The 22,987-nt window shown below is 45.4% G+C and overlaps 1 protein-coding gene across 2 annotated transcripts in view; it reads right to left on the bottom strand.

Annotated features, from left to right (window-relative positions):
- Positions 1-4,954: 4,954 nt before the first annotated feature.
- PAXBP1 (PAX3 and PAX7 binding protein 1) overlaps positions 4,955-22,987 on the bottom strand; it is a 267,714-nt gene continuing 249,681 nt past the window's right edge. For both annotated transcript variants that reach the window (XM_085623123.1, XM_085623122.1), the window contains exon 18: positions 4,955-5,622. In XM_085623123.1, coding sequence (XP_085479249.1) covers positions 5,505-5,622 — 118 coding nt within the window. In that variant the 3' untranslated portion in view covers positions 4,955-5,504. The remainder of the gene's footprint in view (positions 5,623-22,987) is intronic.

Here is a 22,987-nt window from a genome sequence, read left to right on the forward strand (position 1 = left end):
CAGTGGCTTTGATCCAAGGTGTTTTCTTTGTGGTGTGGGAGGTACACATCCAGAGTAATCCTCTGATATATATATATATATATATACAACCAAACTCAGTGCCACACACTGACATCGCCATGACTTCGCCACTTGCGATGGCGGTCCGTGGTGAGGGGGCGAACCTCTTAAAACCGCAACAATCGCGGTTATATTCCAAGAGAAACAGCAACCACGGACTCAGGCTGGCTTCTTAAGCAGTGAATGTATTTTGCAAGATTTTGGCAACTCGACGCGTTTCGGGACCCCGTCCCTTGATCACGAGTGCCGTTAGTGAACTCTCATTTCATTAAATTAACACGTGACAAAACAAAACAAATGGTTAAATCAAACTAATATTAAATGTGAAAAAACCTGTGACGATGGCCCGCTTAAGTTCATTGAGTTTTAGATCTGTTAGTAATTCAATGACAAAGATGAGAATGTATGATGGTTTGTTTCATTATGTATATAGTCAGATAAATATTTTTTTGTGTTCCTCATGAAGCTGCTTGGGATTTTATTATCACCGCTGGTGTTAGTTATGGGCATTTTTAAATTGCACTCAACTAATTTGTTTAATTTTTGTTTGAACTTACAGATGATGCCGCCTGTGATCCGTGAGAAGAAATGCTTGAGAGCAAAAGTATCGGTGGCCTCTTGATAGCCCACTTGGGCACAATACCTCATACAGAATACATGGGTGTGATTAATGTGGAGACCAAGCAAGAGCAGTATAACGCAAGGGAGAGCTAGGAGTATAAGGAAATAGGATACGGAGCGTGTAATTAGAATGCCCACTGTGGCAATGATTTAGGCACGTATGTTTGTTTGCCCACGGTGGCAGAATTAATCTGAATAATGTTAAAAAAGAACCTTTACTTTGAAATGCTTCCCGGGACGAAACCAATGATTGGTTTTTGTTCAGTATTCAGGTTTCAAACGCGACTATACCCAGTCTTTTTTCGTAATTCAGTAACGAAAGGTACAAATGTGGTTTAAATAAATTGTAGCATTGCGTTTTTGTAATATACATTAACTGCTTGGTCACGATCGTTGCTTTAACGAGATTGATTTGCAACTGACAGAAGCAGCTTTATTATTTGTACAAGAAAAGTACTCTTTGGTCTTAAAGTCTGTTTTCACTATTCATTGTTTTGTTGTGTCATGTGTTAATTTAAGGAAATGAGAGTTCACCAACGGCACTAGTGATCAAGGGACGGGGTCCAGAAACGCATCCAGTTGCCAAAATCTTGTAAAATAAATTCACTGCTTAAGAAGCCAGCCTGAGTCCGTGGTTGCGGTTTCTCTTGGAATATAACAGCGATTGTTGCGAGATATATATATAAAAATATCTATCTGATCTCTTGCAGGACGTCCAGTGTGTCTTATCTTATATCTTGTATATTAATCAGTATTATTCAGTATTATTCATACATTTGATGGGTATTAATCAGTATTATTCATGCATTTAGATTATAGTTTGCTACATATATTTGAATCTTGTGCATTTGACATCTGAGACAGCCTTTGTTTAGAGAGCGTTGTGTAAAACCCCAAGCCTGATTCTAAAAGAGAGAGAGAGTCCCTGCATTTTATTTTACTTGTTCATTTAAAAGTGTTTGATACTAATGAATCTGCATTTACTGATATATTTGGCCTACCGTTCATTAATAAACTTGTGTGTGTTATTTCAAAGCACCTGAATTTGTCTTTTGCCTCCAAAAGGGGAGTGCTGTGCAAAGTGTGTGATTTAAAGGTGCAGTGATACATTTGCCTCCCTTTAGGGGAGCGCAGGGTTTGGGTGCATCCTTTTTGTGAAAAGCAGATTCATTACAGACCGCCAGATGAACGCCGTCTCGTCGTCCTGCTTCCACACCCTCCGCCTCCTAAGCAAGAACTTCAAATGGATCCCCCTCGAACACAGAAAGTCACTCACGCCCTGGTCACCAGCAGACTAGACTACGGCAACGCACTCTACGCTGGAATAAACAAAACCTCACACACAAGCTACAGAACATCCAGAACGCCGCCGCAAGACTGGTCCTCAACCTGCCCAGACACTGCCACATCTCCCAGCACCTGCGCACACTCCACTGGCTCCCCATCGAAGCTAGAGTCGCCTTCAAGATGCTCACCCACGCTCACAAGGCCCTCCACCACACCGAACCAGCATACTTGAACAGCTGACTCAAATTCCACGCACCCCAAAGGAGCCTACGATCAGCCCAGCTTCTCCTACGCTGTGGTCCCCTGCACCAGAAAGACCAGATTAGGTGGCCGCTCCTTCTCCTTCCTCGTGGCCAGATCCTGGAACGCCCTTCCTCTCCACCTCAGACAGACAACATATCTCCCCATCTTCACAAGAAACCGCAAAACCTGGCTCTACGACAGACCCCCTCCTTGATGGACTGGAACCTGTGAAACCCCGCCCTCCCCCAGCACCTTGAGATCCTCACGGTGAGTAGTAGCGCCTAACAAACGCGTGATTGATTGATGTATGTAGTCTCCTCTGTTTCACATCTGGGATCGCAGCAGCTCTTATGGGTACAAGAAAGCCTGGAGTAGAGGGCTTTTTAAATGCAGACCTAAGGGTCAATTTCAGAGCAGGCTCGCTGCCTCGAGGCCTGACTTGTGTGTCTGCGGCTTGAGGCCTTTTGGAAGGAGAAGGTGACGCTTGGCATGGAGGCATCTCCAGGGCCTGGTGCCAGAGCCTCTTTGCCCAAGGTTCAGGGCTCGATACCCAACTACCTTGGGAGCGGTGCTTGGCCTTGGAATTTGGGTGTTTGATGTCAAACCACAGAGCCAGTCCTCTGGTGTAGGTGGTGATTTGGGGGTGCTCCGAGTGTATTAGCCATCAGTGCAGCATGTGCCCCCAACTATACTTCCTCCTTCACAAAACAACATCCCAAAAAGATGGTGCTAGGATGGTTCGGTGTCTGTCCTGGTGCCAAGCTGGAGAATTTTGTTGCCCCGAGCCACATTTCGAGAGTACTTCTAGGCACTGTCACTGCATCCAGTGACATTTCGTCTTGTACCAAATTGTCTTTTCATCTTGACGCCTTGCAGGCCTTGTTGTCAAGAGGCAGGTTGAGTTTACCACAGTCATTTTGCATTATAAATAATTCAGCAGAACTGGAAGGACTTGTTCTGCATCACCCCCTTTCCCACAGTCCTTTTCATATGACCAGATGTACTGCAGATCCTACCAATCCGGGTTGAATCCGAACTTTGGTACACCATGGAAAAACATTATGAACGAAAGCTTGAGTGATGGTTCTGGATATCATGGGCATTTTAAAATACAAACTATGCATTTCTGCTTTAGGAACAGTCTATCAGACATGGTGGTGTATAATCTTCACTGATCTGCTTTCAGTGCAACAATTTACAGCTGAAAATAATGAGACCCATGGCTCCGGTTTCTGCCGCATTTCTATGTGCTGACAAGGCTCAAGGCACTGTTTGGATTTTTCTTAGCCTTCAAAAAATCCAAGCCACAGCTGGCTCCCTGTTAGGGCAGAGACAGTTCAGTTCCTTAGGAAGAAGATAGCTACTGTTTGGATTTTGTCTTAGCCTATGAAACAAATCCAAATAGAGTCTGGCTCTCTGCTGGGGTACAACACTGTGAATCTGTGCCCCAGCAAAGAGCTAGAAGTTGCCTAGATATTTTCTTAAAGTAACAAAAAAACACAAAGCATAAGTGATTCTATGCGTGGGCACATCTGTATCCCAGAAAGGATCCAAAGTGTTAAGATTTTTTCTTAGCCTAAGAAAACATCCAAACCAGGTCTTGTTCTTTTCTGACATATTTGTATGTGTCAGTCAAGCAACAAGTCTCTTGATCACGTTAGGATTTTTCCTTGGTCTGAGAAAGAAAAAAAAAAGATTCCTTGCTGGGACCCAGTACTGTGTGTCTGTGATCCAGAAAGAAGCCAGACACGGTTTTGATATTTTCATACGTTAAGGCAAAAATCCAAGTAGCATCTGGATCCTTGCTGGGGCAGACGCACAGCTCCTTTTCTCAGAAGTATATTCTGAGGAAGGAGCCTCTCAGGATGTCATCTGGAATGGAAGGAGCTGTGTGAAATAAAAAGGAAATAGGGAAGGGACTAATAACAATCCCAGTCCCTTCCAACCAGAGAGTCCAGAGTCACTTCTCTCGGTAGGTGGGGAGGTAAGAAACTTGGGTGCTCCTGTCCCCTCGTCGACCTACCTTCCTCCTCAACAACAGAAAAACTGGATCAAGTTGTTGGACATAGCTAGATAGAAGCCAGGGTAATCCCTTATAGGTCCATCCATGACGAGCAACATCACTAGTGGCGTCACATGCATATTATTGAGGCAGGCTAGAAAGGAGTATTGGGCCATGTCATTCAAGAGTTTGCCAGTACCCAGAAAGGATCAAGCACTGGCAAACTCCCTGTGAGCGCCATCAGGAATTTGTTCTTTTCTTTGTCCCTCAAAATGGGGGACAAATAGGTGTCAATCCAGGGGAGGTAAAAAGAAAATAATGCATATAAAGGTCATAAGGGTGCCCTCAGAAAACATATCTATATCTATCTATACATCTATACATCTCTATCTCTCTCTCTCTCTATATATATATATATATATATATATATATATATATATATATATACACACACACACATATACACACACACACACGTCATTAGGACAGTGAATTATGTAAAGAGTTAGACATTTGAAGGTTTTGACATATCTTAGTGCCAATAGCAATGCCCACAACATCTATGTATACCTATACTCTGGTCCAAATTATTGATAAAATGTGGACATGTTTCTCAATGAACTGGACTTTTAAACAATTTCACCTTTTGGGTTCATTTTGTATATACAATTTGATCAAAGATGAAAGTGAATACAGTGAACTATATTTAGAACACTTTACAAAGTGAGGGACAGAAAGAGGTTTTATGGAAACAGTGCCATGGTTTATTCTCATTTATTTTGGAAACATTTTATAGTTTACACTTTCAAACATTAAATTATATAACCAGTAATAAAATATTTCCAAACGCTGGCGGTGGCAAACCATTTCCCAGCCGATTCCCACTTCAAACCCCCTTAAAAACCAGGAGGAACTTTTTTCATTAAGCAGCCAAACACGTATGTGTGCAAGGAAATACACACATACATAAATACAGTTTTCAGCCAAAAACTATGTACATTCATATACATGTTTATATACATTAAGTACAAATGTGTTTTGGAAATATATACAAATTTGTAAACAAATTAATGAGGCAGTCTAGAAGGAAACCTTAATTTCTAGAAGACCAACCTCATACATTTTCTGATAAAATAAGCAACTAAACTGCATTTAGTTAAGGACAAGAACACTCACAATTAAAACAGACAATATTATTTTACAGTGTAACAAAACTTTACATATGTACAATAAATGCACTAAATTTTGGATATGTACACATTTTTAGATGCCGATGATCAGTACGCAGGGGTTATTTTAATTCAATCAATGTTTTTAACTCCTTTATATTGTAATCAGCTGCAAGAGCAACTGCGTGGTTCAAAGCATGGACAGTTGCCAGAAGTTTTACGATTTGTTTTATTTGATCCCTAAATAAAAAAAAAGGCAAGAGATTAGAACACTCGGTATAAAAGAAAGTAAGTATGAAGACATGATTAAGGTTTCAAATTTTGAAAGTGTCAGATACCAAATGTATTTTAAATATTAATTATGACTATTTGATCAGATACTAATATTAGTTTTGTCAATATACCAAACATGTTGGCTTTAGGGTTTTTATGGATAAAGTACCTCATTGTTTCCCACTTAATCCAGTGCTGCCTTGCCTTATCTACTCAAACCCCAATAACGTTTTAAATGTAGTAGTCCTATACAATTTTAGATCCTTTATCATATGAAAGTGAACGAAAGACCTTCATCCACAATATGTGGTTGTGTGTATAGTTGGGACCAAAGTTTCCATCGGAAAAGCGTTTTTTATTTTGCCAATCACTTTGGTGCCGCTTGACAAATCTTCACGAAATCTTCAAAAAGTCCCCTTTTTGGTTCAACTGCTGTGTTGAAAGTTTTGGGGTGATCGGCAAAGTTGGGGTTGAGAAAAAAGGGGGGTCCTAAAACGAGTTTCCCCCATGTTATGTCTATGGAGATTTTTCATTTTATGAACACAACAGCCTTAACCGCTGAACGGAATTACACCACATTTGGCAGAAAGCTAGCTGTTGGTCCACAAAGTGTGCTTTTTAGGTCTCGCCTGACCCAGCGCATGCGCTGGTCTGGCGAGACTTTTTGAGAGGGCTCCAAAAAGTGCCACCAGGCCAGCCTAGAGCCACAGTGCATGTGCGCGGGTGCACGCGCCGGCTTTTCCGTGATTACTTTCACTTACGCGGCTGCTTTGATGTTAGATCGCGATTGCGATCACTTTCGCGGCCGCACAGCCGCTTGGCATAGCCAATAGGTCTCGCTTTTGGGACCTTATAAGTATTTAGTTATGCAACTGTTGCATGGCTAAACACTTATAAGGTCCCAAAGGCGAGACCTATTGGCTATGCCAATGCTTGTTGTGATTTGGTGTAAATCCATACAGTAGTTTCAGAGATGTTCAAGTCTAAAAAAAATATAGATTTCTGGGAGCCAAACTCCTACTTAAATTTGATTGGCTGCCAACACTTCAACCAGGAAGTGGTGGCAGCCATATGGGACACGGTTAGAGTCCCACAAAACATGTAAAAAATAAAAAAATTAAAGTGGCAGGGTAGAAACACCCTGCCACCTCCTCTCGGCCCTTTTGTGCTTTGGGGGCCCAAAGTAGTATTTTTTTTTTTTCTTTTCAGTGGGATCAATGGATTTGGCCATTTTTTTTTTCTCTCAAAAAAGCTTAGCCCGGGGCACCTGCACTTTTCATATTGGCCCCCGGGTGGCCCAGTACTATTCAGAGTCCCAGTAATTAAAGCCTTCATGGAAGGCTTAAAAAGGGCAATATCCCTGCCCCAGTATGGAATCTCAACATTGTTCTCACAAGGCTCATGGGTGGAACTTTTGAACCATTACACAAGGATAAGTTACTTACCTGTAATCCTAGTTCTCTTCCAGGGGTACCCTCATCAAAGTCCTAAGCACTGAATATTCCTGCAATGCAGCACTCATATAAGAGGCTAAACAATGCAATCATAAAATAAATACTTGTGCAAACACATAATGAATATATGAACCACAGGAGGGCAAGGTATCACTTGAACTCTTTTTAATGAGTACAACTCATGAAAACTGCAAAAAGAGCAGGCATTGTTAGCCTACAGGCTGCATTGTAGGCCAATAGCATAGAAAATGAAAGCAAGTGTACAAAAACTGGCACCGTGCCTTTAAGGCAGCCATGACCCCTAGCTTCACATCATGCATCAGGGGTGACAGTTAGGTCAGTTGTTCTTTGCGGAGCCCAAAGATTATGAGACAAAGATTGAGCTTAACCAAACAAGAAAAAGCAGTCTCATTTGCATGGGGAGGAGGGTGGGTTGCTTATGACTTTGATGAGGATACCCCTGGAAGAGAACTAGGATTATAGGTAAGTAACTTATCCTTCTCTTCCAGGGACTCCTCATCCATAGTCATAAGCACTGGATAGAATAGCAAGCCCATCTTCTGACAAATGAGACGGAATGACCCAACAGACAACCATAATTATCAGTGTTTGAACAGATTTCTTAAGGAGGTTTGCCTTCTTGGGTGTCTGCTCTGGTATCTGAATCAAGACAATAGTGTCTTGTAAATGTATGTACAGATCTCAGAGTAGCTGCTTTACAGATCTCAGAAATCGGCACATTATCGAGAAAAGCTGTTGTAGCCGCTTTTCCTCTAGCGGAATGAGCCTTGGGTGTAGCCCCAAGAGGTTTCTGTGCTAACTGGTAAGCCAATTTGATACATGAAACTATCTGGAGCGAACGCTTGGAGGTTGGAAAACCTGTTCTGATCGAACCATAATTAATGAATAGTTGATCAGATTTTCTTATGGATTTGGACCTGTCCAAATAGAACTCTAAAACCCTCTTTAGGTCTAATGAGTGGAGTGACCTCTCAGCTGCCTGGAGTAGAGGAATTTGGAAAAAAGGTCGGTAATGAAATGGTTTGGTTGACATGGAAATCTGAAGGAAGAAGGGGTGGGTTCTTAAATCAGCTCTATTTAGGTGGAACACCGTGTATGGCTCTTTTGAGCAGAGAGCTTGTATATCGCTCGCCCTGCGAGCTGAGGTAATCACCAATAGGAAAGCTACCTTCCACACAAGGTGTTGCAGGGTTGCTTTGTGGATAGGCTCAAATGGGGGACCCATCAATTTAGATCGAACCAAGTTCAACTCCCAGGGAGGAGAAGGATGCCAAACAGGAGGGTAGACCTTTGTTAGACCTTCAAAATAATCCTTCACTACCTGTAGCTGAAAAAAGGACGGTTGAGAAGGATAACACCTGTATGCCGTAATGGCAGTCAGGAGCACCTTAATGGAAGCGAATTTGAGGCCTGCTTTGGCTAAATGAAGCAGATATGGTAAAACCACTTCCTCCTGCCCTTTGGTAGGATTACAATTATTTTGTACACACCATAAGAAAAAACGTTTCCAATTAAAAGCATAGGAGTGCCTTGTGAAGGGCCTTCTAGCTTCTTTCAAGATGGTCATGCAGTCTTGAGGAAGTCCTAAATGACCATACTTGAGGACCTCAGGAGCCATGCTGCCAAGTTCAGTGAGGGAAGTTTGGGGTGATGAATGCTCCAGTTCATCTTGGACAGCAAGTCCGGTCTGCACGGCAGTCTCCTGTGTGGGCATTCTGACAGGTGCAGAAGGTCTGGGTACCACCATTACCTGGGCCAGTCTGGAGCAATCCGAATCATCCTTGTGTCTGAGTGTGAGAGTTTGGTCACCACCTTGGAGATGAGTGGAAGAGGTGGAAAGGCATACACAAATGCCCCATACTAGCTGATCAAAAGGGCATTCCCATTCGAGCCTGGTCAGTAGTACCTTGAGGCGAAGTCTCAGCATTTTTTGTTTGTGTCGTCCGCGAACAGATCGATGCTTAGACGACCCCATTCTTGGAAAATGTCCGACAACTTCGTCATTTAGAACCCCGTCCTGCTGGTCCTCAAAGTGCCGACAGAGCCTCTGACTGTGAATTCTGCTCTCCCAGTAGGTGTATTGCTGTAATTGATAGATTTCTCACAAAGAGCCAATGCCAGAGGGCCTGAGCTTCCAGCGATAGAGTCCTCGATCGAGTTCCTCCCTGTTTGTTCAGGTAGTACATGGTGGTCGTATTGTCCGTCTGCACTAAAATTGAATTGGTCTGAATCGAAGGGAGAAAAGCCTTGAGAGCCAGATGCACCGCCCTCAGCTCCAGCATGGTGATGTGGTACAGCTGCTCTTTTGTTGACCATCGACCTTGAGTCTGGAGGGATCCCATGAGCGTCCCCTAACACTGGAGGGAGGCATCCGTGTTCAATGATTGGGAGGGAGGAGCCTGATGGAATGGAACCCCTACCAGAAGATTCTCCTGTCACATCCACCATGGTATTGATGCTCTGGCTGCGTGCGACAGTTATATCCTGTCTTCCCACTGAGCCGTTCTTTGATCCTACTTGTCCTCCAGATCCTGTTGTAAGGGATGCATTCTCAACCTGGCATTGGGTACCAGAAAGATGTAGGATGCCATTGATCCTAGAAGAGATGCAACCTGACGGAAGAAAGGCAAGTTGTTGCGTAGGATCTGCTTGCCCTTCAGTAGGGTCGATAACCGGCTCTCCACCGAAGGAAGGAATATGCTACTTACCAGTATGCATCTGTTCTTGGAATGTAGAGCTGCAGAGCCACACACTTAGGATAAGATCGCCATCTGGTGTTGGGCTCGGATGATTGCAGGTTGTTGTTGTCGTCTTCGGAAGAAGCCTTTTGGTCACGAGATAGGTGACTCCTCCTCTGGACAACAGTGCGCATGGGCATCCACGCCATCCTCAGATTGTTTTTCGCCATGATGGGAAATGGAGTGTGTAAGAATAAAGAGAAAGGATGTCCATGTGTAATGTCTAATTAAGACAAAGCTGGAACAGATACAGGTCCCGGGGAGGTGGGTGGGCGTGTGTGGCTCTGCAGCTCTACATGCCAGGAACAGATGCATACTGGTAAGTAGCATATTCCGTTCGAGGCATATGAGCTGCAGATCACACACTTAGGATAGACTATAACCACTTTGTTACGATGTAGTTGTAGGAATGGTTCTTCAATAGTTGAAGCCTGTATCTCACTTACCCTTCGCAGGGATGTGATTGAAAAGCCACTTTCCATGTAAGGAATTGCAGTTCGCATTTATGCATAGGTTCAAAGGAGGGCCCATGAGCCTTGTTAGAACAATATTTAGATTCCACACTGGAGAAGGTGGTAATCTGGGAGGAATAATTCTTTTAAGACCTTCCATGAAGGCTCTGATCGCTGTTACCTTAAATAGTGACAAGTGTTGTCGATTTTGTAAGTAGGCTGCTAACGCTGCTAGGTGTAGACGTATGGAGGAATACGCTAAATTGCATCTTTGCAAGTGTAGTAAATAGCAAATAATGTTTTGGATGGAAGCATCCAGTGGACGTATATTATTGTTAGTGCAGTAAATGGCAAATCTTTTCCATTTTGCAGCATAACATGCCCTAGTAGTAGGTCTTCTAGCTTCTTTTATGATATTCATACAGTCTGGTGGGAGATTGAGGTAACCGAACTCTAAGACTTCAGGAGCCAGATCGCCAAGTTCAGTTGCGGTGGATCTGGGTGTCTGATTTCTCCATGGTTCTGGGTTAATAAGGCCGGGGAAAAGCGCAGTCTTTGATGTGGAACTAGCGAGAGTTCCAGAAGGGTCGTGAACCAGGGTTGACGTGCCCAAGTGGGAGCTACTAGAATCAGTTTTAGAGACTGTTGTTTGAGCTTGCGTACCACAAATGGAATGAGTGGGAGAGGCGGAAAAGCGTACGCAAATCTGCCTGACCAGTTCATCCATATTGCATTGCCCTTCGACTGTGGGTGTGGAAACCTGGCAGCGAAGGTTGGGCATTTTGCGCTTTCGTGTGTGGCGAACAGGTCTATGTCTGGTTGGCCCCATTTTTGGAAGAATGGGAGTAGGACTTTGGGGTGTAATTCCCAATCGTGGATTTGTTGCGTCTGTCGACTTAGGAGATCAGCAATCTGGTTGTGAACCCCTGGAAGGTGTTCCGCTAGCAGGTAGATGTTTTGGGGAATTGCCCCGAGTGGTGTGTTGTAGGAGATGGGCTCCCCACCCTGTGTGAGATGCGTCGGTTGTTAGCACTATTTGTGGAAGAGGCTCTAAGAACGGTCGCCCTTTGGACAGGTTGATGGTGTTCCACCATTTCAGTGAGCGAAGTGAGCGACTGTCCACCAACACCAGATCGGTAAGTTGTCCGTGATCCTGGTTCCACTGTTGTGCTAGACATTCTTGCAAGGGACGCATTTGAAGTCGTGCGTGAGGCACAATGGAGATGCACGACGCTATCATGCCTAATAGTTGCATAAACACTCTTGCTGGAAGAGAGTGTTGAGTTTGAAATTTTAAGATGAGGTTTTGTATGTTGGCTATCCTGGCTGTGCTGGGATAAGCTATGGCCTTGGAAGTATTTATGGTGGCTCCCAGATATTGATGTATGTGGGAGGGTTGCAGTTGAGATTTGGGATAGTTGATGGTAAATCCCAAGTTGTGTAAGGTTTGAATAGTGCAGCGAGTGTGGAGAATGCATTTGTCGAAGGTATTGGCTTTTATGAGCCAATCGTCGAGATACGGGAAGACATGGATTTGTTGTCTCCTGAGGTGCGCTGCCACTACTGCTAAGCATTTGGTGAATACCCTGGGTGCAGTTGTTACTCCGAATGGGAGGACCGTAAACTGATAGTGCTGTCCGTCTATCACAAATCTTAGGTGCTTCCTGTGAGCAGGATGCATGGGGATGTGAAAGTATGCGTCCTTGAGGTCTAATGTGGCAAGGAAATCGTCTTGTTGAAGTAGTGGGAGCACTTGTTGAAAAGTGATCATATGGAAGTGATCTGAGTGTATGTACTGATTTAGGAGTCTGTGGTCGAGTATGGGTCTTAATGTCTCGTCCTTTTTGGGGATTAGGAAGTATAGCGAATATACTCCTGTACCCTGATGTTGGAGTGGAACTGGTTCTATTGCGTGTTTTTGAAGCAAGGACCGAATTTCCTGTTTGAGGAGTGTAAGATGGTGTGGTGACATTGGACGGTGTTTGGGTGGTATGTGTGTGGGGGTGATTGTGAGTTCGAGGCAGTAACCAAACTGGATAATTTGTCTTACCCACTTGTCTGTTGTAATGGAATTCCAGACAGGTAGGAACTGTTGGAGTCTTCCACGGAGTGGAATGGTCTGGGGGGAGTGGAGGCAAGTCACTGTTTAGAGGCTGGAGAGGTGCGGGTGTTGGTATTGCCCCGACCTCGGCCCTTGGTGTTGTTTCCCCTATATCCTCCTCTAAAATATCCTCTGTTGGGGGATGTTTGCGTGGAGGTTTTGAAAGTGGAAGAGGTGTCTGTCTCCCCTATAGAAGGAGCGTCGAAAGGAGCCTCGTGGTTGTGGAGACTGTAATGCTCCCATTGATTTAGCAGTCTCGTTATCTTTTTTCATCTTCTCAAGTGCAGTATCTACTGCGGGCCCAAATAGTTGCTCTTGGTTGAATGGTTGACCAAGTATTGTTGTTTGTACTTCCGGCTTAAAGCCTGAAATACGTAGCCATGCATGGCGTCTAAGAAGTATGCTTGTGTTGACCACCCTAGAAGCAGTGTCCGCGGCGTCTAGTGCACATTTGATTGATGCGTTAGATAGGAGTTTCCCCTCTTGGATAAGGTCATTGGCCTGGGATTTGTACTGATCTGGTAGGTGTTGTAAAAGATCTTCTAACTGATCATAATGAGCCCTATCATATCGGGCTAATAGGGCTTGTGTGTTGGCAATACGCCAATGGTTAGCAGCTTGTGCTGCAACTCTTTTGCCCGAGGCCTCTAATAGCTTGGACTCTTTGTCTGGGGGCGGTGTGTCTCCTGTTTGGGAGTTAGCCCGCTTTCTCGCGTTTGAAACTACTAAAGTGTCTAGAGGGAGCTGTGCTTTAATGTAAGTGGGATCTTGTGGGGCAGGTCTATATTTTTTTTTAATTCGCGTGTTAAGAACCCTAGCTCTGACAGGGTCTTTAAAAACCTCTGTGGCGCGGTTTAGGACTTCCTTAATCATGCAAGATTTGAACTGATTTTTGAGACTGTTCAAATGTGTCTAGAAGAAAGTCTTCTTCGGGTGTATCTGAATGCATGGTGACGCCATGGAAAAGTGATGCCTTGTTTATCAGCTGCCCAAACCCTAGGTGGTCATCTGGAGGGGAGGGGTATGTAGCGGGATCAGGAATATCAGGTAAAGGGTAAGCCCAGTCATCTAAGGGTGCCGTATCCGGGAGTGTGAAAGGATCATTAGGATCATTAAGGTCATCCGGATCACCCCCTCCCCCTAAGCCATCAACATCATCCTGTGGAGATGGTAGAGGAAAAGGAGGTGGAGGTGGGGGCAGGGGAGGGGCGGGGGGTGAGAGGTGATATAGGAGAGGAAGGACGAATGGGTGAGGTGGCAGAGTCCTTCTTTATGGGAGCTGGAGAAGGTGTTGTGTCCAGCTTCCTTTTCTTGTATGGCACAGCGGTGACATGTCCAGTTTTTGGATTGATATAAATCCTTTTTTGCGTGGGATCAGGGTGAAAAAGTTTTTCATTGTCCGAAAGTGGCTTTGGTGCCGATTTTTTCGGTTCCGATCTATGTTTTGGATGATCGGTAGAGTCTTTTTGGACTTTAGACAGTTGTTTCGGTACAGATGATGGTTTCGGTGGCGGCGGGGATTTCGGTGCCGAAGAACTTTTCGGTGCCGGTGGAGATTTTTGTGCCGAGAGGGAATATTCTGAGCTTGATAGCTTTAGATGCCGGTTTATCAATAGGTCTCGATGGTTTCGGAGCCTGCTTCGGTGCCGAGAGGTCTTGAGTCTTCGGTGCCGAAGGTACTGTGGGTACTATAACATGTGGTTCGCTCGAGCCCGAGCCACGTGTAGGCTTACATTACCTCGGAGCCGAGCCTTAGGGCGGGGCTTCTGAAGACTGTTTTCGGTCGCAACTGGGGCCAGCTGGCGGAGTCTTGACCAATGCCTTTTTTGGGGGGGTTGAGGTAGGGGCACTGGCACTTACTCGTTGCCCTGGAGTGATGAGGTCATCGGAATCGTCCGCTTCGGATAAAATTTGTAGTTCTTCGGAATCTTCTTCCGGGACATCCTGAGCAAAGATGTCCTCTGGTTCTGGAGCCGGTCTGGCCATGATATGGCGTCAAGCTCTTCGGTCCCGGATGGTTTTCTTGGATCGGAATGCAGCGCAGGCTGGACAGCTGGATTCGTTATGTTCCGGCGAGAGGCACAGGTTGCAGACCTCGTGGTGGTCACTGTGGGGGAACTTTGCTCCACATTGGGGGCATTTTTTTAAAGGTGTCCTTTCCATGAGCCGTGTCCGGAACCGGTCCGATTGAATTTCGACGTCAAGTTGTAAAGGTTTTTCGCTTCGAAAGCAGGATTTTCAGAAGTTTTCAGCCGGAGTGGAAAAGTTCATCCGAACCCAATGGCGGAAAAAAACAATCTGAGTATGGAGTGGATGCCCATGCGCACTGTTGTCCAGAGGAGGAGTCACCCATCTCGTGACCAAAAGGCTTCTTCCGAAGACAACAACAACCTGCAATCATCCGAGCCCAACACCAGATGGCGATCTTATCCAAGTGTGTGATCTGCAGCTCATATGCCTCGAACACACTTTTCCTATTGCGGAGTCTATTGTTGCCCGCAGAGAGTGAATTCTTTGCGTGGGCTGCTGAGTCAATTTTTCTAAGTTTATGTGGAGACCCAGCTGCTGGCAAAGGTCTAGACATTTTTAAAAATGGTTCCTCACGCTCTGGGGGACGGACCTTTCAGAAGCCAGTCGTCGAGATAGGGATACACAAAGATGCTCTGCATCGTAGAGCGGCTGCCACTATTGCCATGCACTTCGTGAACACTCAGGGAGCTGATTTGAACCCGAAGGGCAACACCGTGAACTGATAATAGGAGGACCCCACCAGCAAATGCAGGAACTTCCTGTGACGAGGATTGATTGGGACATGAAAGTATGCATCTTGCAGGTCCAGCGAACACATCCAATCTCCCTGCTGTAGATGTGGATATATTTGATGAAGAGCCAACATGCAAAACATTTCTTTTCTGATGGACTTGTTGGGTGTCCGAAGGTCTAGAATAGGCCTGTATTCGGACTTTCGACCCTTCTTCACTAGGAAGTATCTTGAGTATACTCCTTGACCTCGTTGCGCTGACTTTCTTAGAAGGATAGATACTTACCGCTGCAGTGTTTTTATCTGGTGGCATGTTGTTTTCGCTGGTGGGATCGAGGGAGGTCGATGTCGAAAATGTAGAGAGTACCCATTCTGCAGCATAGTTAATACCCATTGGTCTCTTGTAATACTTTGCCACTCTTTTAGATGGTTGGCAATACTTCGCACTACTGGAGTGGAAAACAGTGATGGAGGAAGCGGACACTCATTGTTTAGTTGGTGTTTTTGCTGAGGTAGTCGCCAGACAAGGGGTTCTTCTTCCTCTGGGGGTAAGACGACCCTGGTAATGTGACTTCGATTGATCCGGCTTTTGCCTCTGACAATGAGGGGTTTGAACCCTCGGACGGAAGGGCCTCTGATCGTAGGGCCTGTAATGGCGCCGGAACTCTCTTGTTCTCACGTCCAACTGCCTTCAGGGTATCGAGTTCTGACTTAATCTTTGACATCTCATCAGTGCAAGTGCCAAACAAGGATGAGACTGTAAAAGTGAGACTAAAAATCCGGGACTGCGCTTCCGGTTTAAGAGCAGTAAGACGGAGCCAGGATGATCTTCTGGCGCTGATTCCATGTGCATAGGAGTGCGCAGACAGTGTCGCTCCATCAGCTGCAGCACTGATCACTTGGTTTGCCACCAAGCTGTCTTCCTGCACAATTTCCTCAAAATCTCTGCGGTCTTCCCTTGGCAGCTTCTTTGTGAACCTCTGAAGGGAGTCCCACAAAGATCTGTCATAGCGCCACAACAGGGCCGAAACGCTAGAGACCTTCATCATGGAGGCTGACGTGCCACAGACCTTTCGCCCCCATGCATCCTGTGTTCTGCTCTCCTTATCCGGAGGAACTGTAGATGAGGAGGCTACTATATGAGTTTTCTTAGCCGCGGCTATAATAACAGAATTTGGTGGAGGATAAGATCTGAGAAATAAAGGGTCTTCTTCAGGAGGCCTGTATTTCTTCACGATTCTCGCTGGAGCGGCCTTGAGAGTCGTCTTGAGAGTCGCCGGTGTCAGAAAAAGGCCCATAACAGGCTGGAGCAGACCCGGGACCAGAGGTAGCAATGGTTTGGCAGCTGATCTCTGATGCAAAGTCTCGAATATGACTGAGGACGAGCTTTGCTGTAATAGCGATATTTAATTTGTTTGCCCCTCTGGATAGAACATGAAAAGTAACAACGTCATCCATTGGAGAGATTAGACGGTGGGCTGTCTGTCAGAGTCGGGGAGTAGTCCCTCTTTGAGGAATGGGTGTAAGATGGTGAACTTGTTGGAGACCTGCGTCTTCTCCTTTATTCTCGAGATCTGGATCTTCTTCTTGAAGAGCGAGCAGGAGTATGCATGCGATCTCTACCCCTCAATGGAGAAGTAGGAGAAAGATCCGCTGCTTGCACAAGACAGGTTAGAGGAGACCTGTGCAAAGGGCTGGAATAGTCCTGAACACCTCTCGATTGTGCAGCGTCGGCTATCTGCCAGTTATGCAGAGGCAACAACCATCTGGGAGAGAGGTGAACTGATTGAGATTTTCGTCTCTCTTCCCACACAGGAGCCTCATGTGAATGTGAGCGATGTGCAGATGGAGATTTCCGCTTCTCTGTTCTTGCAGGATCCTCAGCTGGATGGGGTCATACAGGTGAAGATGCCTGGCTATGTGACGTCGAAATGACCACTGGTGATATTTAGGAACAGAAAGAAGAACGTCTTGATACGTGCGGTGAGATTCTGCCCTCGACGTCGGGGATAGTGACAGAGAAAAGCTCACTGAGCGTGAGCCCGTAGCAGATTTGTGTTTCAACGTCGAACGTCCGAGTTTGGACGCCGACGGAGTCCCGTGTCTCAACTGAGAACGTTGCTGTCTCAACATCAACGGACACCTCTGTCTTGACGTTGAACGTCTTCATGGTATTGTCGACGGAGACCTCTGTCTCTACGTTGACCGTCGTCGTGATGCCATCAACTGAGTCTTCTGCCTCGACGTTGACTGCTTTGCCATCAGTCTTCTGCCTCGACGACGAGCGTCTCTGTGCCGACATCGACCTCTGTCTGCCTTGACGTTGAACGACTGTGCGCCGAAGACTGGTGTCTCGACGTTGACCTTCTCTGGGATGAAGCCGACGGAGTCCTCTGCTTTGACGCCGGAGACGGCGTTTTATGCCTCAACGTCCATGATATATGTACAGATCTTGACGGAGACTTGTGCCTTGACGTCAACCGCTCAAGGATGTGCGGTGACGGAGGGTCCTGCCTTAACATCGAACGTTTGCCCAACGCCGACACAGACCTGTTCCTAGATGTTGACCGTCGCCTGGTTGACATCAACGGAGGGTCTTTTACCTGACTCGACGTTGAAGACGTCTGCTTCTTTGCCGGCGGTAGGTTCGACGCCGATCCAGACAGTGAACAGATCTGTATCTTGCTTCTCGACGTAGATTGTGGTCTTTTTCTTCTGCCTCACAGGAGACCTACCTCTTTCAGAGAATCCATATCAAGGAATTCTCTCTCTATCCTTGAGAGTTCTTCTGGACAATTTTTTACAATGTGGACAGTTCTCTGGAGAGTGAGAGTCAGGGAGGCAGAGGATACACACAGAATGTGTGTCAGACTTAGCCTTACTTCTTGCCACAGGAGGGGCAAGGATCAAAAAGTGAAGGCCTTCTGACATAAATAAAACCACTTTCTTCCAAAAAACTGGTTGCACTTCACTCCAAAGACGAAAAAGATATTGAGTAAAAGGGAGAAAGCCTTAAAAAGTTTCAATAATTGACAAAAAAAGTCAAAAAGGACAGAGCTGTAAAATCCAGCGTCCTGACTGAAGGAGCCAGAAAGAACAACTGACCTAACTGTCACCCCTGAGGTATGATGGGAAGCTAGCGGTGATGGCTGCCTTAAAGACACGGTGCCAGTTTTTGTACAATTACTTTAATTTTCTATGCTATTGGCTTACAATGCAGCCTGTAGGCTAATAAGGTCTGCTCGTTTTGCAGTTTTCATGAGTTGTACTCATTATAAAGACTTCAAGTGATACTTGCCCTCCTGTGGTTTATATATTCATTATGTGTTTGCACAAGTATTTATTTCATGATTGCATTGTTTAGCCTCCTGAATAGAGGCTGCATTGTTATGAGAAAGAATGATATATATATATATATATATATATATATATATATATATATATATATATATATATATATATATATTGATTATATATTATTCCAGGGTCCCAGCACATGGACGGGAATATGGATGGGAACTTTCAGTGCTTATGACTATTGATGGGGATTCCCTGGAAGAGAAGTGCCCTTTCCAGTTCCTCTCTGTGAGAAAGTGGCTCTGTATATACTGTTCCCAAATAGGTACAGGGTGTACAGGGTCCACAGTCCCCAGAAGCTTGGCAGAGGCTAAAGTTAGATATAACCTTACTCTCTAAAGTGGTAGCTTGGTCGAGCAGTAAGGCAGTATCAGAGGACAGTGTAAAGCATTTGTTGTACACACTCAGTCAGCAAATAGTTCCACACACTCAATAACTGAACTCTAGGCCAATGGTTTATATATAAAAAATATATGCTTGTTTTATTTTAGAACCAACAATTGGAATTAAAATATACTTTCTCAGAATGAGATGCTTTATATAAATACTTTTGCAATATGCAATTGACTTTTGTAAACAGTTACAAGTGGTTGCAATAGGCAACGCTATTTTAAACACAATAATGCATTGAGTTCAATGTAAGTTTCATGTTATTTGCCACAGATTACTTTTAGGATTACTTTTGGAATTCCAGGACTGGATCCGAGATTCAGTCCTGGGTCAGTACTTAGAATCAAGTGATGAAAGTCGACTTAATTACTGTGATGATTTTTAAACAATATTTAGCTATTTTAAAAGTTGACACTTTGAAAATATTTCAAAGAAAACAGTCAATGATTCCCTATGGAAGAAAATTCAGGTTGCAGGTACAGTATGTTATGTTATTTTTTATTTATAGAGCGCACAGATGCCACAGCCAAGCGGCGTCCCGGCGCTACAAAGGACGAGCAACATAACAGCCAATGTATCAGACCAGCTGAACCCCTAGACCAGAGGAAACAGGAATGTTTTTACAGCTTTCCTGAAAAGAAACAAGTCAGAGATAGATCGGATACTAACCGGCAATGTATTCCAAAGGCTAGCCGCCAAAACACTGAATGAGCGACCGCCCATTCTAGCTTTTTTAAAACGGGGGACTTTAGCTAGAAATTGTCCCGTTGAACGTAATGTTCTGGTAGGAGTATAGTATGATATGGCCTGAGCTAGGATAGGAGGGGAAGACAACTTCAGAATTTTAAAAGCCAGACACAGTACTTTAAATTGTATCCTCTGCCTGACGGGCAACCAATGAAGATCGGAGATAGAACGCCTAACTGAGCAGAACTTTGGCAGCCCGATCAGCATTCGAGCAGCTGCATTTTGCACACGCTGAAGGCGTGTGAGCTCTGCTTGATTGGTGTCCAATAAAAGTGCACTGGCATAATCCAACCTAGAAAGGATCATGGCCTGCACTATGAGTTGCCTGGTGGCAGCGTCGAAGAATTTAAAAATAGGCCTGAGACTCTAAAGAACGCCAAAACAGGTACCCGCCACTTTCTTTGTGTGGGGGATGAATGAAAGATTAGTGTCGAGCAGGATCCCCAGATTCTTCACCTGGGATACTGGCGTAGGAGTTTGGCCAAGCTCTGACGGCCACCAGTTATCTCCCCAGAGATGGATTTCTTTGCCCAGCACCAGCACTTCGGTTTTAGCTGCATTGAGTTGGAGACGATTATCGGTCATCCAACTTGCCACCTCTCTAAGAGCACTTTGAAAACTAGAGGCATTCAGCGCAGTGTTCCCATTCAGTGCGACCGCTAACTGAGTGTCGTCGGCGTATGACACCATGGTTAGACCCCATTTGTTGGCAACTCCGTCAGCGGTCTCACATACAGGTTAAACAGAGTCGGACTAAGCGCCGAACCCTGCGGAACTCCTTGGGAAATAGGGCGGGGAGAAGACTCAAAGGAGGGAGTGCACACTTTAAAAGTACGCTCGGCCAAAAATGAGCGGAACCAGTCCAAGGCAGTGCCATCGACTCCGGCTTCCCTCAATCTCTGGAGCTAAATCTAGTGGGAAACAGTATCGAAAGCGGCACTGAGATCCAAGAGGATCAGTGCCGCCGTCTGTCCAGAGTCTAACAATCCTCGAAGATGCTCAACCATAGCCACCAAGGCTGTCTCAGTACTATGGCCTGCTCTGAAGCCATTCTGGGAGGGATGGAGGATACCTATATTTAAGAGATGATCAGAAAGAATATTATTGACATGAGCCTCAACGATCTTGGAGACCCAGGGAAGCAAAGAAATGGGCCGATAGTGTTCTGGTTTTACTGGATCTAATGTAGCCTTTTTCAGTATCGGCATCACCATAGCTTGCTTCCTTTTTATAGGTACCGTCCCAGTATTAAGAGACAGCTTAATGAGATCGAGGAGAAACGGGAGGCAGAGCTCCGCGGATTCCCTAAATTGTGCAGGTCTGAGAGGGTCCATCGGAGAGCCCGATTTGACCTTCACCACCAGGGAATCAAATTCTTCCTGAGATGGTACAGGAAGCACTACTAATGAACTGGCGATGTCAAACATAGATTCTCCAGTGTTGATGGGAGTGGTAAGAGGGGGAAAGGATCTATAAATCGAGTCCACTTTTTCCACAAAGAAAGAGGCTAGTTCTTCGCAGTGAGCCTGAGAGCCATTCCCTTTTGCATCAGTTTTCCTGTTAGTTAGATCTTTAATAACCTTAAAGATTAGTTTGGTTGGATTTGCACAGTTCTTAAACTCTAAAGAGTAAAAAGAGGCGCGTGCTTTGCAGATAGCTCGATGGTATAGCTTAATGCTGGCTTGATAGGCCTGTTTAAGAGTAGGGTCATATGTCTTGCGCCAGGCTCTTTCTGCCCTTTTACAGGCGACCTTAAGGAGTCTGAGAGATTCATTGTACCATGGGCTAGAATGGCCAGGCCTGGTCTTACTCCAGCCTGCCGGTATTAAAGTATCTAGGGCCTGAGTCACCCAATTACAAAAATAATCATACCCAGAGGTAACATCAGTGGGAGGTTCTAATAGATGTTGTGATAAGAGCTGATGAAAGTTCTCCAGGTTCAAGTTTCTCCAAGGTCGTTTAAAAACGACAGGTGTAGTGTTTCTGAAAGGAGGGACAGTAGAAGTGATCCGAATATCAATCAGATAGTGATCTGTCCAGATTATCGGTTTGGGAGGCAGTGTTTTCGCGTTATCTATATTCGTCAGGAAGGGGTCCAAAGTATGACCCCCTATATGAGTAGGACCGCGAATTAGCTGATGTAGCCTTAGTGCCTCAAGGTCTGTAAGAAAACTGCACACCGCAGAGGATTGAGGATCATCCATATGAAGATTAAGATCACCTATTATGTTTAAGTTAGCTGATCTAAGGGCTAAGGAGGAGACCACCTCAGGGAGAGCTGAACGAAAAGCATCATCAGGACCAGGAGGCCTATAAATAACCAAACCAGAGAAAGTGAACTGGGAGGTCAATGAAATAGCAAAGTGAGCACTTTCACAGCCCACTATACTAACAGCGTTCCATAAACAAGGATAACATGTCCTGACCACAGCCGCAATCGCTCCCCCTCTAGAATTACGGTGTAGAGTGTACATAGTGTAATCTATAGGCAAGGCAAGGCAAGGTTTATTGCCGCCGTAGCATTGTCGTGTAACCAAGTTTCAGTTAGAAACAATATGTCTGGTTTTTCATCCGTAAGCAAAGTAAAGACATCTAAATAGTGACATACTAGGGACCTTACGTTCAAGTGGAATATTTTAAAAGTAGTTGGTCGATGAGAGACCGGAGGACAAGTTGCAGTGTGAATGGTATTGGCGCTAGATGGGGGCTGTAAGGCCCTTTTACGCGTGGGCGTTGGAAGCTCAAACCTACACCCAGCGCATTGTACAGGTCCGGAAAGAGGGTCGAGAGCCTGATGCACGCACCCACTCACCCTATTTCTGTAGCTACGTAAGCTATTAGCCGACAGCATGCTCCACCTCCTGCGGGGCCTGCCCTAGCCCTGCCGAGGCGCGGACGAGCGCAGACGGGCAGGACTCTGGCGCGACTCCGGCGCAGGGAAGGCGCCCACCACTGCGCGTCACCGCTGCGCGTGCAGATGGCTGGGTTAAATGCACCGTCGACGCCTAAACTGCCCGCCTACTCCCCCAATATGGCGGCCAAAAATGACCCGGCAATTTCCCAAGCCAAGATGGTGCCCGCAATCCACCCACACTTCCCCCCGTGACTGGACCCGCAAAACAGCGGTGCTGATTCAAATTTTAAAGTGCAGGTAAGCGGATCAAGAGGATCTAAATACACATAAAAACAGGGTAAAGAAACAATACACAAAGCAAATATAAAAACGGGAGTTTTTTTTAAATTATCGAAATAGCGCTGGAGTCAGAGGCAGGTAGTAGCTCTGTCACCTTGTCCAGCTGACGCGTGCATCT

This window comes from Triturus cristatus, chromosome 8, assembly GCF_964204655.1.
Source record: "Triturus cristatus chromosome 8, aTriCri1.1, whole genome shotgun sequence".
NCBI classification, from domain to species: Eukaryota; Metazoa; Chordata; class Amphibia; order Caudata; family Salamandridae; genus Triturus; species Triturus cristatus.